The following is an 18217-nucleotide window of genomic DNA, read 5'->3' as shown; positions in this document are numbered from 1 at the left end:
CTTGGCAAAACTGATAAGTTTGCTGTGGTGTCAGAGTGACAGATGACTGCTAACAATACACCAGCTCACTTTGGTTTCATTCGTGCAGCTGAGAACAAGAACTGGGATACTCTTTTCTTTGACTGTAAACTCAGGCCACATTTAAATTTAACTCCTGCTAACCACACACATTCTAAATCATACCTCTTTTCTTCCACTTAATTATAGGTCATAGAAGGCCTTTTTATTTGCCTCTTCTTCAGGGAATGCAGTCATGATTTCCTTCATTTTTCCTCAAATAAGTCTCCAGCCAGCTTTACACTCCTTGTCAGCTGTCTTGTCCCTATACAAGAGTTCTTGGCACAGCTGTTGCTGTAATTCTGACTCACTGTTATTTTGTTCCAGATTTCGCCTGTATAAATTATAACAGAAGAGCCAGACTGACTGAATGTTGTTCTTCACTGGTACAGTGAAGCAAAGCTTTGGGGATATATATTTTGCTTCCCAGACTTTTCATTCTGCTGCCATTTTCAAGCTTGTACATGCTTGCTTGATTTCTGCACCTAGTATATGATATAAATAAATCAGAACTCAAATAAGCCTGACTGCTTTGATATTATTTCCTATCTGCTCTGACAGGCAGGTTTCTTCATTTAAGACACAAAATCTATGTCTCAGTTGGTACAAGCAACTGATAAATGCAAGGCTTCCTCTGTCAGGGTGGAGAAATCAGCCTTGTAAGAGGCATTTGCTTTCAAAAATCATAACACCCTTCATTGGTCAGAAGCTTCACTGACTGTTTCAGAGTCTGTTTAGTTTAGCAAACTCTGTTGTTATTTCCTTCTGAAATTCTGCACTGCTGAAACCCTGTAGCACGAGCTCAGATATTCCTCCATGCCTCCCCACTTCATGCCATATTCTTGCCTGTTCAGACATTCCTGGCTTGCAGGTAACATTAAGAATTTTGGGAATATGTTTCTCATACTATGATGGAGCTGCCTCAATGCTATCCACATCAACAGAGCTAAGAATTTTCTTGACCCTCCCCAGTCAGCTCTGATGGACTGCCTGAAAAGCTGGATCTACTTTTTGGAAGTGGAATAACAGTGATTGCATTTTGCAAAACAAGCATAAAAATCAACTCAACTGCAGCTATTCGCAATCACATACAGATGTTCTTTCTCTACAGAAAGTATTGGCAAGTGTAAACTGCAGATAATGTTTAAGTGCTTGGACTCCAAAGTAAAATTGTCTTACAAATGCATTTTAGAATAAACAAAGTGGACACCTTTCTGACCCTAAAATAACACTTCCCAGTTCTGTCTGAAAGCTTCCATGATTCCTAACTAAAATTTCCAGGCTAAAATTAAGCTGTATTTATTAAGAACCATCTCACCACAGGACTTGCATTTTCCATTCTTTCAGTAGCATTGCAGAATTTAAAGTTACTCCTGCAGCTCAGGTTTAGAAAAAAACTCGTAAGGAAATGGTTGCTTTTTTAAAAATTGACAATATTCATCTGAATCTTAAGGCTATAATATTTACCTACTCTTCTAGGGACTGACTGCAGTTCTACACTACACAAGATTTCATGAAAAATTCCTCTAACATTAGTAATATATGCAAAATTCAGAGACCAAGCATTAAGACTTTCCATGAAACTCTGAATAAAAAATAGCAGTCTTTAGACAGTGCTTTTATTTGATAAAATAGATTAAGTGATATGCTCTATGTGAATACTTCCATTTTATCTGAAGCTCTTGAAGTTTTTTACTATGATGTAATAGGAAAAACTCTCCATTTAAGGAGGTGAGATTCCCCACTGAGACAGGAGTGTTCAGCCAACACTTCCCTAGCTGGCTAGTAGTCACAGAAGAACCAGCTTCACAAACATCCCAAATTATTAATCATCTGGGGAAGCATCAGTTTCTCAATCTGTTTCTAACTATTTATGCTTACATTTAGAAATACTTACATAAGTGTAAGTCTTCACTGGAATTTTAGTACCATATTTCATACGGTAGCTTGAAGAGTGCTAAAATGAACCACTCCTCTATAAGCAAAGATTTGTTCAGTTTCACATTCTGCTCAGACCTGACAGAAAAAGTATGGGGGTGTCTACTACTATCACACTGCCGTACTACTTTTTGCCAGAAAGGTGACAGAAAATTCCACCTCCAGAAAAAACAGATAATTACTAGCTTTGCATAAGATAGCTGTTTTTATTGTGTGCAGAGTCACTAGAACTCATATAATGAGTAACAAGAAACATCTATGGTTTAGAACAGAAGCAGTGGATTCCAGGATACACAAACGAACAAAAAAAAACAACAACCCCAAACCTCTAGGTATTATTCTGGCACAACTTACATTTTTATCTTTCCACTTCTCTTAAGATTTGGGGTTTTTAAATTTCATTTAAGTTTGGCTCCAGTTCAAAAGGCAGATTCAAGACATACTGCACACCTACTCCCATCATTTTAAGTCAGCCATTTATCTTTTGAAGTCTAGTCTCTAATTTCTTAAAGCTTTCTAAGCCATTTGCTGAGAACTTTGCATAATTAAGTGCAACAATGCATAAACACCTTTGGGAGCCTGGGCTTTATGGTCCTACATCACCAGGCAGTTTCAAAATCATTCCCTTTTAGGCTCACAGCTGCAGTGTATCATCTGTAGTATGAAACCAGATCTTTCAAATCCTTAGCTTAGTCCTTGCTAATAGAGACTGAAGCATGGAATTGGCAGTTATTAGTGAGATGGAAAAAGGGAAACTTACCTTTGGCTTAGCTAGTTGTTTAATCTTCTCAATTTCTTCATCAGACATGACATCATAGTATCTCACAATATGAGGACTGTCCCATTCATCTTCTTCTTTAAAGGGAGCTATCAGCAGATGAGGGTTTCTGTTTCCATCATGGTACCTACAAAACAGCCTTTTTTGTCTTCGAGGTGTCTGAAACAAAATGCCAAACAAAGCATTGTTTGCTCAAACACTTCTCTTGAACTTCAAACAGGCAAGGCAATAAGATGAGTTTCATTCCACATACATTGTAGAAGTCATCAGGTGACCAGAAGATACAAGAGGTAAACAAGAGCGATTCTGCAATTCACTGCAATTAAAAACAAGATATCCTGCTCCAAATACCACTGAGCAGCATCTGAAACACTAACCTTTAAGGGAATTAAACCACAATAGGTTACAGATTAAGAGCTATGCAAGCAGTGAGCTGTAAAAAAAAAGAGTCTGGTCTTCACAATTAAGATGATACAGATGAAATAAATTGGTTCTTTTCCCTGGACTAAGAACTGAAGTGATATTTGTTGAGAGGTACTGGAAATCACTTGGCCAAAATAGTCATTCCAGAAGAACGTGCCTAAGAAGCAAAAGGGAAGGAATAATGTGATTCCCTCAGTGTGGAAAAGCATAATCAGCTCTCAGGGGAAAAAGCCTCCTTTTGTATCTGTACAGCTGACTTTGAAAAACCTTTTTTTGCTTGAAAAAGCAATTTTCACCAACCCTTAAGAAGTACAGCTAAGACCTGTTTGTGCGTAACAGCTGAAGATTGAGAAGCCGAGATGTAAGATACAAACCTCAGCCTGGACAGAAACAAACTTAAAATTTTTCTTTAAAAAATAGCTTCACAGAAGGAAAAAACAACATGTTCCACCAAACTTGACCACCCTTATGCAAAGGCAGCATAGTCAGGAAATTCTTGTCTCTTACCATTTTCACCCCTTCACCTCGGCAAAGGGCCTCATAGATATCACGCTCTGGCAAGTAGTCAAGGGGCCTCTCATAGGCTCCACTTTGCACCACAGCTTCTGTGGTTGTCACAGTCTTGTTTATTGAATTTTCTTTCTCCTTCTCCTCTCTTTCCTTCTCCAGCAGCTTCTCAAAGTACCGCAGATTACTGCCTGCTCTTTCATGAGTGCTGTCTTCATTGGGAGAAAACCACACAGAAATGGTGATTTTTGCAAACTGTTAGTACAAACAAGTCCCTGTATCAAGACAGCAACAATTCTTCCCTTCCTAAAGCATTATCAGGCAAACAAAGGCATTGGCTTCAGTCTGCACTGAAAATCCACACTGGGAAGCGTCTGTCTTTGCAAAGGAGAGCTGCACTAAGGATACAAAAGAACCCTTCTGGAAGAACCCATCATAAGACTCTTATTCCAAGAAAAAGATTACAAGTTTTTGTTCTTCACATTCCTTCTTTTCTCTCAACTTTTCTGACCAGTTCTACCCAGGATGAGCAGACCACCAGAGCTCATGAGCAGAGACCAAGGTAGCCCACGTGCTGTACCCCTCCTTTCTACCATGCTGCTCACCCACACTGCACAAGCAGACTTTAGCCAAGTACTGTGGTGGAGTCCAGCCAGTCTTCAGTCCCAAAGACTTCTCTCAGGTTGGGAAGCTCTGAGCCCACCTACAGCACCCATTTGTAGCTCTAACAGGGTTATATGGGAGGGAGCCTGGATTAATAGTATCTTTGGACATACTAGTGATTTATTAATGATGTTGCTAAGAATCAATTATCATCATCAATAGACCTTTACCCCAGATAACTAAGAAGGAACAATTCCTTGTTCATCTGTGTTTCTGGATGCTACTACCTAAAAGAGATTCTTTCCCTTCTGGCCTTCCCAACTTCACTGTGTTTATCTCATGGAACAAACCCAAAAGCTCACCCCAGTCACTACTCACTAGAGCACAGGGTAATAGTGGCCAGATAGGGAAGTTGAGCCCAGAGCAGAGGAAGCTGCTGCTTTCAGAAGGGACTGCCAACTGTGTTCCACTGTTTGCTGCTGATAAGGATTTGCATTCTGCTGTCAGTGCTAAACCCCTAGAGCTAGATTCAATGCTTATTCATATTCTTGTAAATTTAATTTAAGAATTCTAGTTCTGCAGAAATTAGACTAATAAATATTTTTCAATAGGAAGCTTTCACCCACTCTCAGGATGCTGCTAGTATCTAAACTAACAACCACAGCCCATTAAAAAACCCATCAAACACCTAACACAGGTAATGTTAACTCTAAATGAAGAGGACAGACCTTCCCACTGCAGGAAGTAGGCAAAGCTGGATAGGAAGCCTATTTGCTTACTCAAAGGAAAGCTAAAAACACTTCAGAAATAGATGGAGGTTTTAAGAAACTCAGTTTGTTCTGAATATTCAGAAATAAATACTTTAAGATCTCAGGCCGTGAGTACCTGCACTGAGGAATAAAGAAGTATATGTAAAGTCAGTAGGACTTTACAGAAGGTGCAGCACTGCCTATATCTATAGTAGCCTTGATCTCCACTTGAGACAAGCAAGGCTTTATCCATCTCCGTACACTCCAGCAAGGCACACAGGCAGTGAGTGCAGTCAGACACACCAGGGCCTTGGGTAACAACAGCATGGACCATAAGACAGCTTGTTAAAGATACTTCATGTATAAATAGACTTTTTTCCAGGACCCACATTTATTACAAGTCATCTGTCAGGATATCCCTTCCAGTCAGCTCACCAATGTGGATGGGCCATGACTGTTCTCAGCTCTGCTGCTGGCAGCACTTCCCAGCTAAAGTAACATGGTCTTTGCTCTTACCGAGGGATATCAGGCGCCTGGTGAGCTCCATGGCTCTGTGCAAGTCCCCAAACTGGAAAACAGCATAGCTGAGATAATCTAGGATCTCTACTTTGCTGACTGTTGTATCCTCCCCCTCATCATGCTGTTTTAAGGCTTGCTCCATCCAGAGCACAGTGTGATAGTAGTCCCCGTCATTGTAGGCTGTCTTCCCCATGCCAAAGCAGTCACCAACTGTCAAGGAGGATCTATATTTTGTTCCTAAAAATAAAAAGATATCTTTCAGCAATCCACACAAGCACCTCTGCCTTAAATACATGGGACACATTGAGAAGTATCTGTAAATACACACTTATAATCCAAAAATGCTTCTAAGAAACAATGCTTTGACAATATTTTAAGTTCAGTACTAAAGTGATCACCATCAGAATTAAAGAGTAAACTACCTTAATTTTATTCTAATTAATTCCTTTGGAAACAAAGAGAAGTTTAACAGAAGTTACAGTGGTAAGCTATTGTGCTTTCTGTTGTAGACAAAGGAAGAGCAGACTAACATCTTAACAGATTTCACCTAACCTACAGATTAACACTGTCAGATGATCAGAGAAGCCTGACTACATGCTGACTACATGCACAGTCAGCTTGTTTCTCTTTACTGTAAATCTGTATTTGTGCATAAGCAAGCTGATGTTGATTTAAATAAATTGGGCGTCCAGTTGAGTTGACTGCACTGATTTCCAGTTGCTCCAGCTCAGAAGATGCACATGTAAGACTTAAAATTTAGTTAATTATTAATGGCTAGTCATACTTACAACAAATAAAAATATTGTGTCAGCTCATTTACTGACACACCAACAAAGCCTATTCAGTTAGTAAACACCATGTTGGTACCCACCATAACCTGTTTCAGTAGGTGTCTCATCAGCAGCAGCAGCAGCAAAAGCAAACCTTAATCAGGACTCAGCTAACAATCAGACATCCCAGTATTTCTTGAAATTTTCTGAAACATCTGTGGCAAAACCAGTTAACCCTCATTTCATAAAGGACTTGAGGAGAGAGTTTGAGGATATTACCACTTCCTTCCTGTTAAAGCCAAGGAGTCCTTGGTGCACTTACCTGGCAAGTTCCCTCGAGAGAGGGTTTCAGGATCCAGTTTATAGGTGTCCTGCAGGCGCATCAGAGCCTTTGCTGCTCCAGTCTCATCTTCTTCAGTTGGAAAAAACTGACGCTGGATTGTAAGATTTGCAATAAAGCCTTTGCAGCAAAAGGGCAAGATGTTACTTCCAGAGCTTGAATAAATATCAGTAGAAGATTGACATAGAAGAGGAAACATCTGCTCTGGCTAGAGAATTAAGTTTCAAATAACCCAGATTTAAAGCCTCTTATTAGGCTCAAAAGTTATAAATACATTGTTTTCTGTACCTTTTCAAGAAATACAGCTCATGAGTAAAAAATAAAGAATAAATAGCTAAACTCAAATTTCTTGTGCCACAAAAGTACTGATGTACAATGTGAATCTAATGATCTTCATTGTCCTGTAATCTCTCTTTCTGACATGAAAGCTTAACAGCTTTCATCAAATCTCCTGCAATACTCATATACACAACTGATTTCAGGTTTTAGTACTGGTCAACGATCTCCAACTTGGTATTCCAACATCTAAAGTCACAAGAGCTTTTCAAGTCTCAGTTCCAGGGACAGAGACCCTGATCCAGGATCCCCTCACTAGCATAGGGCCTTACTCAGTGAGAGAATTAAACCTGACAAGTAAACCAGGCGATACTCAGAAATAAAATCAAATGCACTAAGTAAACATGTCAGGGCTACACAGCAGGTTGGTTGGGCAGAAGAGGAAGCCATCAACTGAAGGAAAACAGCCCAACCATTTCTAATCATACAGAAAGCCAACTGGAAAAAGAAGCATTTAGAAAAAATTAGCGACAGACGTATTCAATAGACTTGAGAATTTTATTTCCATTTAGGATAACTATTCCAAAAGGCAATAAAAGCCTTGTCTGGAAAAAACTTTCAAGTACCTAAACTTAAGCATATGCAGAGTAGAAAGGGAAACCATGTGGTGTTCTGCCTGAAAAACACAACCACCTCTTCCTCATTTTCCAAGAGTCCAGTAAAAATAAAACTCCGCTTAAAAAAGATATGCGAGCAAATTCAAGCAGACACTTGAAAAAATGATGTAAACCCAAGGATTAGTACTGGAAGCATTTGATTTAGAAGGATAGGTTTAGAGATAGCAATCATATATTATCCTGGTTTTGACAGACAACAGCATCTGCTGACTCTAATGCTGGGGCTGATAAAGTTTCTCCACCAGTTCAATATGGGACTCATTTTTATTCTTAATCTTATTCTCTGATCAACATGGTCAAAAAACAGTGATCATCAAGAGAAGCAACAGACTGGGAAAGCAATTGAAGCAGTTTATATACAAGAGAACAATAACACTCAACAGTTACCAGCACAGCTTTAAGCATGTCCCATTCTTCCTTTCTCCTCAAATAAAACAGTTTGAGTCTTGACTAAGACGTGTTCAGTTGCAAGTTTCACTCGGATAATCAGTACACACAAGTCAAGTCCTTAGCTGCTTTTTAAACAAACTTGGCAATAATATTTAAACCACAATCAAGCTTGTGGTTTTCCAGAACACAAGGCTGCCTCCTGACAGCAGTCCCCTGTAACTCCTTACCATTTGTTGTGTCCTGAAGAACCAGGTTTTCCAATTCCAGCCAGTCAGTATTCAGACGCTTGACAAGCTTGTATGCATTCACAGGGTGTGCCAGATACCCTTCTGGATCAGAGGCTGATTTGCTGGTCAGTACATCCATCTTTTCAGCCCAGCTGGAATGAGAAGTGTGCACACGATTTAAGAAGGAAGATGTGCATTCATAAATTGTTCTCAGGCATTTATGAATGCACATCTTTCATCCTAAATCATTCAAATTACACATCTAGATCAAATTATTGCTGCTTTTACTGTCACAACTGGCTTTCAACCTTTTAAGTTCACAAGGATAAAGTGGAGTTTTTTTTAATTACAATAGTCTTTCAAAGGGAAAGTATTTCCCTGCTTAGTATTTTAAACCTGACTTCAGCAGACATGCAGCTCAGTTGTAACAAGCCTTAAAAATACCAGTTTATTCATAGATTGAACAGATATTCTCTTTACCAATACTTGAAAAGGATATTGCTTTGCCTCCAAAGGCCAGCTTTTCAAGAAAAGAACATTTTGTGTCTATGTGACCAGAATTCCTACCATCCCACTACTCCATAACTCTATTCTCATCCTACACTCCCAAAGGAAGGTCAGATTGACACATACAGCCTTGAGCTGAGAAGTTTTTTGGAAAACACAACTCCTCCTAGAGGCACTCAGCTCTTCTGAACCTGGACCTCATGCAGCCTATCCTCCCATCACACCCTAGTATATATTGCTATTGGCTAGAGGAGAATTAACAATCTTCCTATGTGACACAAAGTATCAGCTGTCAGCAAGAGCCTTTTAAGTGATCCAAGCAATCAGCACAACATCAGAGATATGCGGCAGCCAGGCTGGCACCTGAAGAGAACAGGGCAGGAGAACTGTCCCTGAGGGCAAAGCCAACACAGGAAGGAACCCAGAGATTTGGTAAATGCCACTGGCACACCTGGCTCCTGTAAGCAGAGCTGATGGCATGAAACAACAGGCAGCACAGAGCACTGGTACACAGAGGCATTCAGCTCTCATGACAAGACTGACATGACTCTGATGTGTCCTCTCTACAGGAGTCCTGTGGTGGTACAAGGACAGGGCAAAATGGAGACAGCCCACCAGAGCACCATTTCTAAAGAAGTAAATTCTGAGCGATATCTGAAGCCGGGACCCTTGTAGGTTAATGGGAATAAATAAAAACAAGTTAGTACCTATCCTCTCCCTGTAATTATCTACTGAGGAAATACCAACAAGATTTAGCATCAGAGAGTGTGACAAAGGTGGGGTGTGATTGAACACAACTGAGCCATTTTGTCACCCTTCATTACACAGATCTCCCCTACCTTTTAATCTGAGAGAGCTTTTTCTCTTCTGCTCGGATATATTCCTGTAAAGACTGTACCAAGTCCTTCTCCGCATAAATCAGGTCTGTCATTTGACCTAAAAAGAGTAGGAGCAAATATTCATCAGTCCTAAAAAAGTAACAATTCCCAAGTGCACAGAAAAGAAACCTTAAATGCTCCAGGGCTATTAAAACCACCACAAACAACAGACAAATTAAGGATGTGCACAAATTAAGGATGTGCACTTCCAATGCCTGGAAACCACAAAAGCTATCAGACACACAGGTCTGCCATTCAAATGCTTCAAGGGGCTTTTAAAGTCCCAGCTTCAACAGTTCATGTAGCTGTGCACTGACCCTTCCTCTGCCTCTGAATTACTTTTAGTACTACAAGTACAAGCAAGACAAGAAAGGTTTGACACTCATACAGCTATGGAGACAAAGCAACAAAAGATCCAAATTGTTGCCAAAGCATCTGTTCTACATATGGACACAGATTAGGTCACACTAACAAATTATTAATGTAATCACTAAGATTATTTAAACTTACAGTTTTACAATATGGGTAACCATGGGAACAGCCTAACATTACACAGAGAGGAATTTCAGACTAATGTTCATAGACTCACACACACTCTCCTGATTAGCATTAGTGGAAATTGCTAACATATCGGTCCTAATTGCTATGACAAACTTGGCTTTTCAAAGCCCAAACTGAAAGAACATTATTAGATTCATAAATGCAACCACAGCTCCAGCATTCCAAAGTAATTATGAATGAGGCATGATTAAGCAGATAGAAGGCAGCAGGATATGCTGTTTTCAGAGTTAGCAAAGGTTCACAAATAGGTAAGTGTAAAGAGAAGGTGATCCTTTGTGGAAGCTTTGTATAAAATGCTACTTAACTTAGAAAAATCAGAAGCAAATAATACACATGTAATTAAATATGGCTGAGCCAGCCACAGGGCATGTGAGGGGCTTGGCACAGGACTCTGGCTGAGCAGTTCCACACAGTGGTGCAGAACAACCCACCAGGAGCTCTGAGCTTTGCCATTCCGAACCAGCTCCACTGACTCAAAGAACATTCTGGAGAACAGCCAGTGGCAGTTAATCAGCCTTAATGCCCTTATGGAGGGCAAGTCCCCAAACTGCTCAACAGGAAAATGTTAGAGCAATTAACAGCAGACAACTCAGTTTGTGCTCATTTGAAGCTCTACCACAATCATACATGACTGGATCCTATTAGAACACAGGAACTAAGTTGTCATAAAAATCAAATTATTTTACAGATTTATTACAATGCAAATTCTTTAGGATTTACTCAGGCCTAGCAAAACATACAATGTAAGGGAGTTACTGATTTTTCCTTCTGACACCTAACTTCAGCTTTTTGAGAAGACAGGACATTTTGGCTGCTGGGGAAAAATAAAAACTTCACATATTTGCCACTTAAACTATTTTCATAACTCAAATTCAAGATGCTAAGCTTTCTAGCATAAGGTGGTGTGTTCTGTTTAAAATGACAACAGATGCACAAATCCTAATAGAACACAGAGCCCATCTTATTTTACTGACAGAGGCCCCAGAGAAACTTGAATCATGTTGGTCAGTGTTCCAAGTCAACCAACTGCAAACAAATTGTACTGATGCTGCAGAAGAGGAGCTTTTCCTAATAGAGACAGTGTTGGCCAGGGCCACATGAAGAAAACCATATGCCTCAGATGACAACTTTAGCAGTTCTAGCAATCACAATAACCACATCACATCATGCACTGGTTATTTCCACACCTATGGAGGTGAAGAACTCTGCCTCTGTGTGCCAGATCAGGAAAACACAAGGGAAGAACATCAGCTGCAGCCAGGGCTTCATCTTCCAGATACCTGTAAAAAATTAAAAGGAAAAGGAGGAATAAAAATAATTAACTTATTTGGGAGAAACAAGGCAAAGCATTAACCTTTATCTTCAGTCATTTTAACCTCATGAAAATTATTTAGACTCTCTGAATTTTAATTTTTAAAGCTTGAAAAAACTCTTCTTCAACCATAGGAGCTGTTACTTAACAGTATCAAATGCTATCTTGCATACTCTTTGGGATTTACATGGAATACACTGGAAAGCCCACATGAGAAAAGGGAAACCATATACACATATTGTCCACTGAGACAGTGAGAAAAAGCTCTTTTGCAAGAGCAGTTCAGCACCTTCTATGTCAGACATAACTAGAGCTGGAAAATATGAGACCCACAAATTATATTCCAATAATAATAATAAGTCTGAATTAAATGGGTTTATAGCATTCTATAAAACTCAGTTACTTAAAAACTGTCTAGAAACACAAATAGTGAGAAAGCCAAATAGAGGAATAGAACATTTTGTAGTGTAGAAGTGGCAGCAACGGTTGGAAAAGTTAGAAGTGAAATTTCCAGTTCTGCTTATTCAAGATGCATTATCTCAGCATATTGGCCTCTGGGCACAGCCCTTATAACTTCTGTATTTCAAAGGCTGTGCCAGTTTAGAAATCCAGCCCCAGAGATGGATGTTGAAAGCAGATTGTTCCACTTCCAGAAGCACAGCCTGAGGGGTATGGGAGGAAAGCCAGTCTGAGCAGATGGGTCAAGTGAAACAAAGGATGCAAGGGGCACACAGAAGAGCCTCCTGGGAGCCCTGATGACCAGAACACCTTCTCCAGGGGCTTCATGAGGAGCACTGCACTGGGATCAGACCACAACTCACTCCAGAACTGCCTGCCCACCAAGCAGGAACAGGCACCAGCACCAGCCTCATGCAGGAGCACTGCTGCTCAAACTGGAGCTCCTGGCACACCCCTGCACAGTGTCACAAGGGAGGTGACAACTCTCCACCTCAGCTCAGGAAGCTGTTATTACTTTTTCCTGCTCAATGTAACTGGGCAAACTGGTGGCTCAAAATTACCACGTGCAACCCAGTAACTTCAAATACAGTAAAAATGCAACTATTGGGGGCAAAATGGAATCAGCCTGAGAAAGGGGAATGGAAGGGAAAAATGAAAGAAAATACATGGAGCGTCCTGAAATTTCAAGCAATGCAGCAAATAGGAAGGAATCAAGATAATTCTGCAATAACTCTGACTTGTTCCCTTGGGCTCCACACATCTGCCTCCAAAAGATGAAATACCCACAAGACAAAAGATGAAGAATGGATATTTACTTCTTTCAAGCACACAGCACAACTGAAACTCTCACCCTCAGCTGGGCTCACCAGAAACAAAGACCAAATACATCCTCAGTGACACCACCACGACTAAAGACATTAGGAATAGCTCTGTCCTCTGTTGTGTATTATCACAAGGCAAGATGATTATTTTTAAATTATTCTTTTGATTGCTTTACAAGACTACACAAGGAATCAGAATCATTTACCACAACAGTTCGCAAGCATGAGTAAGCAGGAAAATGTCTCACAGTATCATAAAAAGTCTTCTCCTTTCCCTCTTTTGTTTCTCACCTTCCTGCAAACCACATATTCCCAAACTGCTTGTTTAAGTTAGTTAAGAACTAGTACATGGGTAATCTGAGAAATGAATAAAGCTGAGTGAATAGTGCCATGCAGAGGTCTGCCAATATTACAAGGCACAATAAGTGATGTAGCAGAAAGCACAGCAAGTCAAGTGCACTTGGGAAGTACATTAATTTGGATATATTAAGCCTCATCTGTCCATCTGAATAGTCTGCCATCATTTAATGGAGTGGTTTTTTGGATGCACAACATAAAGCCTGGGAGAACAATTACAAGTGAATATTCCAGTTAAAACAGCTCTACACTTTCCTGCACCTCCTCACCATGTTCTCTCATGGCTGAGGAAATCTGCCAAGAAGTACTACAGCTACCAGCTTGTCTTTATAGCAGATCTGCAACAGCTTTACCATCCTACTCAGTTTTACTTGAGTCAATAAACAGAGACCATAGTAAAAAGAGAAAGCAGTTCTTGCTCAAACAAGCAGGACACCTGGCTGCAGGGTTGGCAGATTGTTTGTACATTCTTTTCACAGCTGTTACTGGGAAAACCAGCACAAATAATGAATTACAGGAGGCTGAATAACCAGTCTTGGCTGGCAGGAGCGTGTGTGCACAACAACACGTACATGCGCCCACGCCACTCAGCTGAAAGGAGGGCAAGAGGGGCACAAGGGGCATGAGCAGCTCATGCCTCAATAATGGAGACAAATGTTTGTAAAGTAGTGTGCTTTATTCAAACAGAAATGCCAAACAAGCCTTTGTAGGACAAATACTGCCTATATTTCTGGCTTTTCTTTTGTGGGTTTTGGGTTTTCGTACTTCTTTACAGTATAAGACCTCAATGAATCATTCCTCCTATGGAAAGAGTGCTGTCAGGCCCAGAGAACACCGGCAGAAGGAAATAAGTTCTAGACAAAATACACAACGGTGGAATTTTTCTCTACAGGTTAGACTGAATTCTTTATTAAATAAGCTTTCTGAAAACCTCATAATCAACAAGACCTAAAAATAGAGACTTGACCTATTAAAGGGGAATTGCTTGCATATCTACCATGGTTCTCAGTTTCTCATTCACTCTGAATTCCATATCCAGTCACAGGGAACATAGGCCAAAAGGGAGCACTTTTTTCAGGTCAGAAGAGGAAACAAGTACCTATTACATCCAGTGCCTTTAGGACTCAACTTCTGATCACACTGATATGCTATGGTCTCCCTTATTCACGATAGTACAAGAGAACTCCACTTGCCTGACAGCCTAACTAAAAACAGGGACAAAAAAAGCAAGTCCTTCATCCAGCTCCAAATTTGCACAGATTTCTCATGCAGGAAAATTAAATTAAGTGGAACCAACATAAGACCAGTCTGTACAACAAAGAATACAAGTCATACCCTTTACTGTGGTAAATTAGACCAGAGTTTAACTTGTACTCGTATGTGAACACTTTTTGATCACATGAACTCCAGAAAAAAAACCAAACCAGCGCCCTTCCACTCCTCAGTTAAAGGTGACAGCACTGCCTCTGCTATGGGGCTTCTTTAGGGCAGGTGAGGAACTGGGGTGCAATCTAACTGCTCCAAACTGCTACAAGCCACCTCTTTTTCCAAAGACTAGGTGGGGGAAATTTTTTTCAGAGCACACAGCAATGGTTTCTTCTAAGTCATTAAGGCAGACTGCTCTTGGTTCCATGCTTACAGACCCAGAATCTGCTGCAGAGGAATAAAGCTTCTGAAACAAAGTATCATAACCAGATACTGTCAACATCTGATTAAGATACCATTTTTCTGAGCTACTGGAATACAACATGCGAGCTGATGACACAAGGAAAGGTTACAGCCTGTCTCCTCTTCTGTGCTTGTCTGTGCTGTTAAAGACACCTGGGAAATCACTCTGAAAGCAGCTGCTTCCATTTAAGTATCATGGTGAAATCCAACAAGCAAATCACTAATTCAAGATCACCTCAGGCCACTGATGAGCTCTTGGTGCATGTCACTGTCATATTTTCTGGAAAAATCCCCTTGCCCAGGATTTTTCTCCTGGAAAGCTGAAAAGCCTCAGAGAAAAAGGAAAACAATACTATCTCATTTGCTTCTCCTGTGTTTTGCTGCTTTGGAATGTGGTTTGGACATTGTTTACCAACAGGTGCATGTTTCATTGGTTTCCTGTGAATTGTTTTTACTTAATGACCAATCACAGCCAGCTGTGTCAGGGCTCAGGCAAGAGTCCCAAGTTTTCATTACTATCTTTGTAGCCTTCTGTCTGTATCCTTTCTCTATTCTTTAGTACAGTTTTAGTATAGTATTCTTTAATACAATATCATAAAATAATAAATTAGCCTTCTAAGAACATGGAGTCAGATTCATCATTCCTCCCTTCACAGGGGACCCCAGAAAGTACCACAGGTGCACACAAAGTTGAGGCTCTGAAGTTTGGTCCATCCTCAAACAGCAGTTTGAGGTTGGACTGTTGGATGAGACAGGTCTGTCTGGGGCTCCTCCAAACGCCACTGTTTTCCACCCTGTCCTCTTGCTTGCAGATACACCAAGGAGTACTGAACTGGGGCTGCAGATGGCTTCATCCCTTTCCCCTCCACAAACAATGGAGCTTTAAAAGGAATCATTAAGCTGCTATCAGTACTGATGGCTTAATGATATCTAAGTGGAAAATAGTATACACCAAACTTGCAAGGCTGCTTACCTATTAAGAGCCAAAAGACAGGCTTAATTATAAACAGATTTTCAAGATGATGCCAAGGAGGAGCCTCTCTCAATACCAACCAAGAAAGGCAGCCATAAAACCATTCACTTGTAGCAGTATTTCAAGTCTTGCAGATTTCCCCAGCACATGATAGCAGCTATAAAACATTTTAAAAGTTATTAAATACTAAGGAAAGAAAACCTATACCATTGGCTGAAGTCTTTGAACCAAGTAATTCAAAGCTGAAATTCATTATCCATATGAACTCAGATGCACCAGTGTTCAACCCAGCCCCTTCCTCCAGAGCACACTTGTTTTACTGCTCGAAGCAGCTTATGCCAACATCACTGCCTTTCTTTACAAAGCATTTTAATATGCATCTAAAACCAATTATAATTACCTAGCAAAACACCAATGTGACTGCCTTGTGCTTCTCAAGGCAAGCCAAAAGAAAATGAGGAAAAGCTGTTTATTTGCAAGCATTAACAAGGACACAGCACAATCATACAAAACTGTTGGCATTTCTTTTAACATAAAATAAACTATAACCACCTTAGAAGTCACAATCATGCTGATTAGCTCCCAGTAATTTTTTAAAGCCGTAACAAAACATTTCTTCCACACTCCAGTAGAGAACAAAACTGATGCAAGTCTAAGGCACAGCAAATCCACTTCAATCTTACTCTATAAATGCAAGCTCTGCCTTTATAAAGCAGCCTGGAGTCAAATCCCACAGTGTTGGTAAAGACAAAAAGACTCTGGGCTTTTCCCACTACAGCTTATTTTTTGGCATTAATATCTAGACTGCATTTTACTGTGCAAAGGCCATAACTTTAGTATATCATCATACTTAACATAACTTGAAATAACTTATCATTTGCCATATAAAGCATTAGAAGTATCTTCCTGTTCAGAAATAAGGAGTTATTTTCATATTAAAAGGTCTGCTGTCAGTGAACTGTTTCTTTCAATTCAATTTAATTAAAATCAGGCATTATCTCAGAGGTTGATTCTATTCTCACATCACCCTAGAACATGCCTGCTTCCACACTCCATGTTCTCACATCTCTGACATATAGAAAACCATGCACAAAAATCAGAACTAGTCATAGGAAAAATATCTATGTTTACAGCTTGCTTCTTTGGAAGTTTGCCAATGCACACAGCATGGAAATTATAAACAGATTGGATTCCTGACTTAAACCTCCAGTGAAAAAATTCTTATGCTTACGGGTAAACCCTGCTCCCTCTGCTGTTACTCTCTTTGAAGTGTGTAATTCCTGCACTGCTTCCCAAAGTACAATTAGTCACATTAAGAAATTGAATCCCAAGAAATTACAGCATTAGCAAGAGGCCACATTCTTGTCTGTTAGTGTCACAGCAGTGCCAATTTACCAAAGCAGAATAATGTTCTGCTTGTGAAATGTGAATGGCAGTTATTGATTGCTATATATATTCACAACATACCTGTGGGATTATTTCCAAGTCCTTAATGCCAGAAAGATGAAATATTACCCTGGTAAAGATGGCCACAGCAGCCTTCCAGCTCCACTCCACTCCACTCTCACAGAGCACCTATAAAACTAAAGAGCAAGAGGTTTGTTACAAAAATTTCTTCTGGGGAACACTACTTTAATACTGAGGAAAAGGGATGATTATTGGCTGGAAACACCAAACATCACAAAGTCAGACAGTCCCAAAAATAGCCTTTATTTACATATCCTCTCTCCTCCTGGCTTCCAGGTTACAAGGACATTTTTTGCTTCCTGAAATAAAATTACTCCTGTCTAGTCAAAGGCATGTTTTGCCATCTTATGACATGCCAAGCTGCTGCACCCCAGCTGAGCTGTGGTAACACTTAAGTAGTGCCTTCAGTTTTCACCAGCTGCTCTCCCCTGCCTTCGCACAGCCTTTTCCACCGAGGCTACGGTCGCTGCATCACACAGGTGACACACAGCTGCCTATGCTCTCCTGGTTTGTCCCCAGCTCAGCTGCACAACTGTGCAGGGACAGGCTTTTTTTTGGTAAACAAACCTCAGAGTAAAACAAAATTAGACGTGAGCAGAATAAGCGCAGTTTGAACACCTCTACGAAGCTTAAGCCATGGCTTGCTCTGTGTGAGCCCGTGGCAGGCAGGGAACACGCACAGCCAGTTAACGCAGCTGGCAAAGTCAGTTGGCAGTGATTTACCCGGGAATGCCAGTCTTATCAAACCCAAACAGCACGGAGAAGGGCAACAAGCTCTTCCACTATTTTTGCGATGACAGCTCTAACAGGCTTACAGAGACGCGGGATGTTTTGCGGTACCGCTGTCCCCCCGAGCCCGGCCCGCGGAGACCCGCCGGCCCCAGCAGCGGAGCGAGGATCCCGGAGAGGACTGAACCGCGTCTCGCCGGAGCTGAACCCCCTGCAAAGCGCTCGGACCGC

The 18217-nt window shown here is 40.6% G+C and overlaps 1 protein-coding gene across 4 annotated transcripts in view; it reads right to left on the bottom strand.

The window, feature by feature from the left end:
- The window catches only part of P4HA2 (prolyl 4-hydroxylase subunit alpha 2), a 33984-nt gene that overhangs the window by 8571 nt on the left and 7196 nt on the right, over positions 1 to 18217 (bottom strand). For all 4 annotated transcript variants that reach the window (XM_031055303.1, XM_005418678.3, XM_031055301.1 and 1 more), the window contains exons 2-9: positions 17258 to 17373; positions 11388 to 11480; positions 9601 to 9697; positions 8255 to 8406; positions 6667 to 6804; positions 5572 to 5811; positions 3704 to 3915; positions 2756 to 2932 (exon numbers count right to left, since the gene is read on the bottom strand). In XM_031055303.1, coding sequence (XP_030911163.1) covers positions 2756 to 2932; positions 3704 to 3915; positions 5572 to 5811; positions 6667 to 6804; positions 8255 to 8406; positions 9601 to 9697; positions 11388 to 11469 — 1098 coding nt within the window. In that variant the 5' untranslated portion in view covers positions 11470 to 11480; positions 17258 to 17373. The remainder of the gene's footprint in view (positions 1 to 2755; positions 2933 to 3703; positions 3916 to 5571; positions 5812 to 6666; positions 6805 to 8254; positions 8407 to 9600; positions 9698 to 11387; positions 11481 to 17257; positions 17374 to 18217) is intronic.

This window comes from Geospiza fortis, unplaced genomic scaffold (assembly GCF_000277835.1).
Source record: "Geospiza fortis unplaced genomic scaffold, GeoFor_1.0 scaffold55, whole genome shotgun sequence".
Lineage (NCBI taxonomy): Eukaryota > Metazoa > Chordata > Aves > Passeriformes > Thraupidae > Geospiza > Geospiza fortis.
This window is presented reverse-complemented; position numbering and strand designations above follow the sequence as displayed.